Source organism: Haplochromis burtoni, unplaced genomic scaffold (genome assembly GCF_018398535.1).
Source record: "Haplochromis burtoni strain Fernald_Lab_line unplaced genomic scaffold, NCSU_Asbu1 Contig_315, whole genome shotgun sequence".
Lineage (NCBI taxonomy): Eukaryota > Metazoa > Chordata > Actinopteri > Cichliformes > Cichlidae > Haplochromis > Haplochromis burtoni.
This window is the reverse complement of record NW_024582676.1, coordinates 314,890-323,857: the sequence shown is the minus strand read 5'-3', so window position 1 is coordinate 323,857 and position 8,968 is coordinate 314,890. Positions and strand designations below refer to the sequence as shown.

Genomic DNA, 8,968 nt, shown 5'->3' with positions numbered 1-8,968 from the left:
CACACACACACACACACACACACACACACACACACACACACACATCCATAGATTAACTTCATCCTTTTACTAAAGGCCGTTTACAGGAGCAAAGCAGTACAAACTAGTCATCTGCATATGGATCCATATTCACATCTTGTAGTAGGTAAATAGAGAATATATATACCAGTAGTGAGTCTCTGTGTAGATAGCAGCGCCACCATCCAGCATGCTGGCTGGCTTCATCATGAAATTATACATGAATGTGAGATTCCAACAATATATTTGGTTCTTAAGCAAATGTGGAACATAAAACTGTTTGCACTTCACTCCTCCATCGGGCTCCGTTGTTCCTTTTTTGTTTGTTTCCTTCACATTTCCATCATCTTTTTCCTGTGCTTGCTCCATCTGCCTATTATTTTTCCAGTTTGTCATCGTTAGTGGCTCGCTAACCCTTTATTCCAGGGGGTCTGTGTGGAGACAGAGAGCGATGTAAAAGTGAGGGTAAAAAAATGATCAGAATGAGTTAAACGAAGAATCAAGGGAGAAGCAGGAGGTAAGAAAAAAGACTTCTAATGAGCAGAGTGATACACAGAGAAGTAAGTGAGAGTGAGCATGCAGGAAACAGCTGGTAAATCATGCCAAGCAGTTAATTAAAGGAGGAGAAGGAGGAGGAGGCTGATTGGGATTTCTCATCTCTGCCCAGGGAGTGGTCTTCAAGACTAACAAATAAACACACATTTCCTGCCACAAAGGAAACAGGCCCATCTCAAACACAAGCCGACATTTACAGATTTGCTCAGGTACAAATGCATCTTGCAGGAGCTTGTCTTTTTGCAGTTTTGGCACACACATCAGGAAACAGAGAGGGAGACAAAAAAACAAAAAGACAAACTGGCAGGGTGAGAACGAGGCAGCGATGAAGCAGCGGACTCGCTGCACTGGAGGGAAACTGTGTTCTTACACTGTGTTTTTCACCAAACCAGGGATTTGGAGCGGGTGCTGACTCCTTTCCTCCTGCTGGCTGCTGCTGTCGTTGCGTTACGATGGCTTCGCTTATGTGACTCCAGGTACAACTGAGGAAAATCATTCACAAATACATTCAAATGTTATGCAGATGTATGCTAGTGGTTTATTTTCATTTTATGAAGTCACTACTGGCCAAATGTGTTTTAATGTTGTGGTTGCAGGAAAAATAGCATACGGATGAATGCTTAATCTATGGATGACTTTGATTAATCAATGAATCATTTTGGTTATATACCAGAAAACTGCAGAGAGTCCAAGGTGACTCATTTAAATGCAAATTTGTGCTACTTCCTGTCTCGGTCAGAGCACTCTTTAAAACTGTTGACATTTTTAACCTCTGTAAGACTTTCTGTGGTATAAACAAAGGTTATTTGGTCTTTGTCAGTATCTGCCTATTCTCACAGGGAGAATTCGTGTCAGTCATACCTTCTTAGCAAAGGCCCGTCCACACTGGTCACAAGCGTGAAGGGAGAAATTCTTTGTCACTCTGACTTCAGTGGACGATGTCCCCGTGCTGCTCTCAGACTGGGCGTCATGTCGCCGCGTGTGTGGGGTTTGGTTGCTGGGTGAGGAAGAGGTGATGGTGGTGGTGTTGGTGGAGGAGGAGGAGTTGTTGCGTTGGTGTGTGTGTTTTTCGCTGCGACGGGTCAGCGGGGGACTGATGGGGTGGTGCTGATGGGTCTGCTGTCTCTCTTGCTTACGGGTGACGGGAGGGGACGGGGTGAAGACTGTCGACGACAGCTCCTGTTGTTTACGAGTGACGGGGGCTGGAGGTGGGGCAGAGGAAGAGGAGGCTGAAGAGGCTGTTGGGCCAGTTGTGGAGCACTCTTGCTTACGAGTGACGGGAGGTGAGGGGGAGGAAGACGACGAAGCGTGACGTCCGTTCACTTCCTCTTTGACGCTGCTGCCTGTCCTCTTGTTCGAATTGTTGAGGACTACCTCTGCTAGCCTCTTCACTGCCCTACTCTCCAGTTTGGGCATGATCTTGGCGAGGTACGTGGATGACTTCTTGTGAACTACGGTCACGTGACGCAAGACGTCGCGCTTGCGACGCGACTCGTAGCGACAGAGAGGGCAGCGGTAGAACTTAATGAAGATGTCGTTGCCGTCTGTGTGCAGCTCAATGTGTTTTGTTAAGTTCTGACGTGAGCTGAACTGTCGTTTGCACAGCTTGCAGAAAAGCTGCTTAAAGTCAAAGCCCACTGACAGTTTCGTCATTTTGGTGGCCATGCTGCCACTACACGCGTTTCCCCCACGGGAGGATGATGATGATGATGATGATAATGATGTCATTTTTGGGCTTGACGGGGCCTCTTCCTCCTTCACCTTCGTGGCATTGTGTGCCACAGAAACTCCTTTAGCTGTGCCAGTGCTGTCACTAGGAGAAGGTGCTGGACTGCTGACAATGTCCTCGTCGTCTTCTTCATCCGAGGGCTCCACTGCTTCCTCCTTAACCCTGACATTGTTGTTGACAGACAAGTTAGTGCTGCTGCTGTTGGAAGTGGCTGCTGCAGCGGTGGACGTTGCTGTACTAGAAGACTTGCTGCTTTTCATGCTGTATATCTTGTGGACTATACGCATGTGCCTCTTCAACATGAGCTGAAACACACAATTGAAATTCAAAAATTAATTCACGTTTGTTTTCTGAAGGAGCAAATTACATGACGACAAAATACCAACTTATTAACAAACCCTACCTGTGAGCTGTAATTCCTCTTGCAGAGCGTGCAGCGGCATGATGCCGAGTTTGCCTGTGTCGAGGCCGGGAGCTGAGTCTGAGGTTTGGCTTGGTTTTGGTTTGAAGATGATGTTTTAGAGTTCACAGGGGTGGACTTGGAGCTGTGGCCACGTGTTGGCGAGGCATTGCTGCTCTTTCTGGGAGGCGTGACTTCCAGTGAGAAGGGCTGGCCGGGGCGTGAGGCGATGCTGGGTGTGATGGTGTCCCTTCGCAGACCACGATGCACCTCATCAAAGTGGCGTCGCACATTAGCTTTGGTAGCGAAGGTTTTGAGGCACACTGGACATGACTTTCCAGTAGGTGTGCTGAGTGTCCTCGGCCGACCTGTGGTGTCATGAAAAGGGTTATTATTGCGAACGATAATTCCTGCGGAAAAGTAAAAATTTCATTTAACATTAAAAAAAAACCCATAATTTTTTATAGCATGGTAGGTAAACACAAAGAACAATGAATAATAGCAAATGACCACAATTCGATACTTCACGTGGAATGTTTAGAACAATGTTACCAAAAATGACATCTAAAAAAATTCAAGCCCAGGCACTCGAGGTAGGTTTAAATGAGTAATAAATGCCTTTTACTTCATCAGGCTAAAGACATGAACATTTTTTGACGGTTTACATTCACCTAACACTCAAAAGATCCCCAGTTTGAGAGACTGGGAGGTGAAACAAATGCCTTCAGGGCTGTTCCAGGAAGGGCATACCATCTGATGTGGTGACCCTTTGTGAATAACAGAGGAACCAAAAGAAGCTTTTCAGTGTCAGTTCTTTGTAAAAACAAGTCAATAACTTTTACAAATATTGTAAGGGTATGCAAAATACTGTTACACAATAGAGGGAGCAAGTTATTAATATTACAGTAATGCAAAGATCCATTTATTTTTCTTTTTTCTTAAAGAACAAGGAGGATTGTGGGAAAGGACACAATTTTAAGTAAGTTTTGTTAGATATTATCATTTGTCAGGACAGGAAAAGCACAACAGAAACTACTAGTCAATTTACCAGCACAAATACAGATTGCATACCTTTCACCATGGACAGCAAGCTCGTAGGAACTGTGCGTGTCTCTGTAAACTTTCTGAGTTCCTCGAGTTTTGTCTGGTGCATTTTGCGGCAGTGGCGTCTGATGCTGCGGCGCGAGTTGAAGTCTTGACCGCAAAGACAACAGGAGATTGTCACATCTTCAACCTGAATGAGAGTGAGAGAAATAAGACTGAGTTACTCAGCATCACAAACAAGACAACGCTTTGTCTTTGTTCTCTGCAACACCTACCCCACTGTTGGACCCCTCATCCTCAGGCGGTGGCTGCTCCTCTTTAGCCTCCTCTTCAGGCTCCCATCTCCTCTGTCCCTGGTTGTGTCCTGGGCTGTTGTGGCTTTCTGGTCCACCTGTCTGGTTTGCCTGGTTATTCTCCACACTTTCCATTGATTCACCCTCCCAATTTACTGGACTCTCTCTGGCACTGCAAGAAATACAAATATATCAGAAATGAAGAAAAGACATGATCTTAGAAGTTGTGGTACATCTTACTCCATCAGCGCAGTGCTGACCTGGGTGTGTGTGATGGAAACCGAGCAAGCTCCTCCTCTGTGGTGAGGTACTGAAACACAGCCTTTGTGGTGGTCTGAATGGGCTCCAGTCGGACTACGTAATCTGGCCGATCGGCTCGTGGATAGATAGCATCCAGTAAATCCTTCATGGCAACACTCTGCCTGTCATCACCTGATGAACCTATGAAAGAAAAATCCCAAGAAACAATCAATCAGCTGTTTGTCACATAATACACAAAAGAAAAACAAATGTATGCAAATAAACACAAATAAACACAAGTATATGAGTGTGACACAGGTGTTCAGTCTCAGTGAAATCTTTAGAAGCTGAACTTAAGTCTGTATGACTTGAAGGCTATTCTGGTGCAGCTGCCTTATAAAGAGCAAGCTAGAAATTTGTCATGAAAACATTTGCCTTGCTAAAAATAAAATGCTAATACCGGCTGTGTTCACATGAGGTTACTACAGAGCCATGTTATACTGACAACACCCATTTAGAAAGGATATTTGAATATATATCGGAAAAAAAGATCATGAAGACAAGGTAACCCAAAATGAAAAGATTTTAATTAGTGGAAAATGATCCTCATTCAGCTGTAATGCCATCACCTGAAAGACTGCAATTTGGCCTAATGGGCTGCTACATCATACTATTAAAAAGAGAAACAGAAGCAGTCATTGTATTCATTTAAAATCTCTGACCTGTGGCAAATTGCACAAAGGCATCAGATAAAAGTGCCCAAATCTAAACGGACAAAATAATCTCACAGGGGCCGACCAGCTTTTCTCTTTAATTTTCTTTTGCGCTACTGAAAAGAGGAGAGAGTGAAACAACATTTAATATGGTTGGAGTGTAGAGTGGTTGTGGTGATTCAGGTTATGTAGTGAATGGATGAGGGTGCAGGGCTACAAAACACAGTCTCTGTGCAACTTTAGATTAGCACATATCCTTGTCCACAAAGAGTATTTTATTTCAAGTAAATGCAAATGTTTACTCTTGACAGGATTAGGGTTTCCTCAACAATAATAAAGCCCTTATTTTATTCTCATAAATCACTGTGTGGTATGGGAACTGCAACAAAACTGATTTAAAGTCCCTCAGATGGATTATAAGGACAGCAGAGAAGATCACTGTGGCCCTACCACTTACAGAACTATACAATGAACACTGTATCTGCTCTACAGAGCCCTCCCATCAATTGTTCACTGCTCTGCTGTCCGGCATATCTGACCATCCAAACCAACACTCCCAGACACTGAAATAGCTTCCTCTCCCAGGCAGTAAGCCTCCTCAATACTTGGGGCCCCTTCATTGCACCAAGAGAGTGAACACAGGCTGCGCTCACTCAGTCATATTTTACACTCTAGTATGTGGACATGCTTTAGACCACAGGTGTCAAACTCCAGGCCTCGAGGGCTGCTGTCCTGCTTGTTTTCCAACTAGCCTGCCCTTGTAGCTTCTTATTGGCAAAGCACATGTAAACCAGGTAATCAGCAGCAGGTAATGCAGGGATATCTCAAAAACAAGCAGGATGCTGGCCCTCGAGGACTGGAGTTTGACACCTCTGCTATAGACTAACATACCTCACTAGCTCTACATTGAGACATATACACAGCCACCTTAAATGGCACAAGGAAATTTACGCTCTTTGAATAACCACATATGTTATCCTCTGGTATATTTATACACACTTTATAGCTACCAGTGCTGTTACTGTAAAGTCTGCCTCTGTGGTTGTTATCCCTACTGGCAATGTAATCATGATGTCAGTGTCTGCACTGTAGGGTTGTCTTGCACTGTTATGTAGTGCAGCATGGGTCATACCTGTATTGAACAAGTATGAATGAGTCATTTTCTAATATAATACACAACAAACCTTAGTTGATAGACTCCCGATTAGGAAAAGCAAAAACAAAGCTGTACTTACTGCCGCACAGATCAAAAAGCAGATGAAGATAATATACAATTAAAAGACTTTTTTTTAATAAGGTAAATAATATAACTGACTGTTCATACCAAGACAGCACTGTTTCTTAAAAGAAAGCAGAGAAAGCTAATGGAAAAATTGCTTGAAGACTTTCTTAGTGTACATCTTTTCTTGGAGCCTCCTTCCTCTTGTAAAGCAAAGAGACGTGGACTCATACTATGGCTAATGAGGAGTAGATAAAACAAATGGTGCGAGTTCAAAGTCACTCTGCTTAGTAGTACGAGAGGAGAAACTGCATGATGGATAGATGTGCAATGGGATGTGGGTTTGTGTGTACAAAGACAGAGACAATAATGAGTATGAGACAGATGGCATGAAAGAGAGTAAAGGAACCTTGGGAGTGAGATAAAGTCAAATTTGAAGAAGCAGAAGGCGACGTTAAAGAAATCAGAGGCTTTTTTCCCCCTTGCCAAGGGCATTTGTGTGTGGGTAACCTCAGGGATTTATGGGGCCCAAGCTGAAGTGAAGTTTGATCCCTGCTTTATCCGGGGACTTACAGTTTGTCTGGGGGTGTTAACAAGTTAATTTGAATGCCCCCAGTCTTCACAAAAGGTCTGTCCCCAGTTCTTGCTGTACCTATTGATTTTATTACTGAGTTTTCAGACATCTTCTCTGCTCTTTTGGGGGCTTTCTCAGCAGAATTTGGATCATGAAGATGTATTCCAGACATGTTGACGAATGTGTGTCTGCATGCTTAGGCACGTTGTCACTGACCATCAGATTCAGGCAGGCGTGATAGGCAGTAGTACTCCTTATGTGTGATGAGGTTGGGCAGGCCTCTGAACAGACTGCGGCACAGTTTACACTCAAAGATGGTGTCCACCTCCCTTAGCAGCATGTGTTTTAGCTGGCTGGTGCCTGCAACAAAAATATAAGGAGTCAAAAGCACAGATACAGTATTTTCAAAAACAGCCCTAAGCGTAGGTTGGCTGCAGCATCATTATGCTGAAGGACATTTTATTAGATAAAATTTGAATTCATTTATATTTTCACTTTTTTTAAGACTCTGTATTATATCTTGATATAAGAAACCGCATAGAAAATTAGGATTAATCACAGAGGAATGATAAGTTCCTGTATGCATGAAAACCCTGTAGGGTAACTGTGATAGATATCATAATCCCTGGAATTAGTACTTTGTTCCTTTAAAGGATTTCTGATAATGATAATGAAGTCTTTGTATTAAGGACTACACTCCTTTCATTACTTTTACTTTTTCAAAAACTGTCATTCAGCATTCATTTCAATTGTGCATCTGTTCAGTGCTTTATTGGGTATGTGACGCATTGCTGCACCTTCCTTTTATTTACATGTGTCCATATATATATGCACATAGACACATTTATGTTATGCAAAAATCAGAGTAAACACCGTTAGGAGGACTCACACAGATGTCAGAACCACACACACACACACACACACACACACCTGCCACTTCATTTTATCCTTTGCCCTCTGCCACTGGCTCAGAACTATATGTGTAGTGGCATGGATTACAACAGCAAGGCATAACCACAGTGCGCTTACAATTTAGAGGTACAGAGCAGAAGATCAGACTAAACACAACTGGCTGAGTTCAAGCAGAATAATCATTATTTCAACAGAAACATAATCTACAGTATTTTGAATATTAATGACTATTGTATTGTACTGTTGATTTGTTTTAAGAGACTTAGTTGGAAGGAAAAGCTTTCGATTTAATAAAATCTGTGTCTGAACCTTCACCTATGGGCATGAGCTCTGGAAAGCTTTTCAAGCATTCCCAGCTGGGAAGAGAACCGGGGGTAGACCCAGAAATCACTGGAGAGGTTTTATAGTTATATAGCCTCGGGAAGACCCAGGAGGAACTGTAAAGCACTGCTGGGCAAAGGAAAACCAGCTAATAGGTGCTCACTGTCATCAGATAAGGAGACTTTACATTGCAATACATCATCTACATATGTGCCTTTCAGGCAGACTTCAAGCAGACTGACCACAGTGTCTACAGCTGTTCATGTCCTTGTCCGCAAGAGAGCATAATCATGGCTTCAGGAATCAAGAAGTGCAAGATGGATGGAAGAGAGGGATCCTTTTTTCTTAACTCCTTATCCAGTTCAGGGTTGCCTCTTTTCAATGTAGCAATTTGCTGATATTTTTCAGACTAACCAATTAATCTATTAAATAAACAAATTAGAAATCAATAAAATTTGTGGTATAAAGGATGGCAATCCTGCTGATGTGTTACTGGGATTAGATCACAATTCCTTATGGCACTCCACTGTGAAAACTGTCAACACATATTCAACTGAAAGAAGGGAGCAATGACAGGAGTTCATAAATAAGAATGAAATGAAGGACAATAAGAAAACACAAACCAGAACGGAAGCATTCAATTATCTGCTGAATCCCAGACTTGGAGGTCTGCAGAGGCTGCTGGAGCAGAGGAGGATCACCCGGCTCCACACAGAGACCTAAAAAGAGAGAGAGAGAGAGCATTTTATTAAAGTGAGTGTGTAATTACAACAGAGTATGAAAGCCACTGAGAAATAAAGCATCACCTAGAAATTCTGGGGAGCTGGTGGGAACAAAGTATATTGCCAACGCCAGTGCTTAAAGGGCAAATACAATCAGAGTCAGACAATGAAGTCTGTTCAGGATAGTGATTCATTTTGAAATCATTACCTTCTAATACACACACACAC

The 8,968-nt window shown here is 42.9% G+C and overlaps 1 protein-coding gene across 9 annotated transcripts in view; it reads right to left on the bottom strand.

Annotated features, from left to right (window-relative positions):
• Positions 1–6: 6 nt before the first annotated feature.
• The window catches only part of znf800b (zinc finger protein 800b), a 29,987-nt gene continuing 21,025 nt past the window's right edge, over positions 7–8,968 (bottom strand). For all 9 annotated transcript variants that reach the window (XM_014339815.2, XM_042228277.1, XM_042228278.1 and 6 more), the window contains 9 exons: positions 8,642–8,737; positions 7,002–7,145; positions 4,300–4,480; positions 4,022–4,211; positions 3,774–3,936; positions 2,706–3,070; positions 1,435–2,607; positions 944–1,055; positions 7–449 (listed from right to left, as the gene is read on the bottom strand). In XM_014339815.2, the coding sequence (XP_014195301.1) occupies positions 954–1,055; positions 1,435–2,607; positions 2,706–3,070; positions 3,774–3,936; positions 4,022–4,211; positions 4,300–4,480; positions 7,002–7,145; positions 8,642–8,737 (2,414 nt within the window). In that variant the 3' untranslated portion in view covers positions 7–449; positions 944–953. The remainder of the gene's footprint in view (positions 450–943; positions 1,056–1,434; positions 2,608–2,705; positions 3,071–3,773; positions 3,937–4,021; positions 4,212–4,299; positions 4,481–7,001; positions 7,146–8,641; positions 8,738–8,968) is intronic.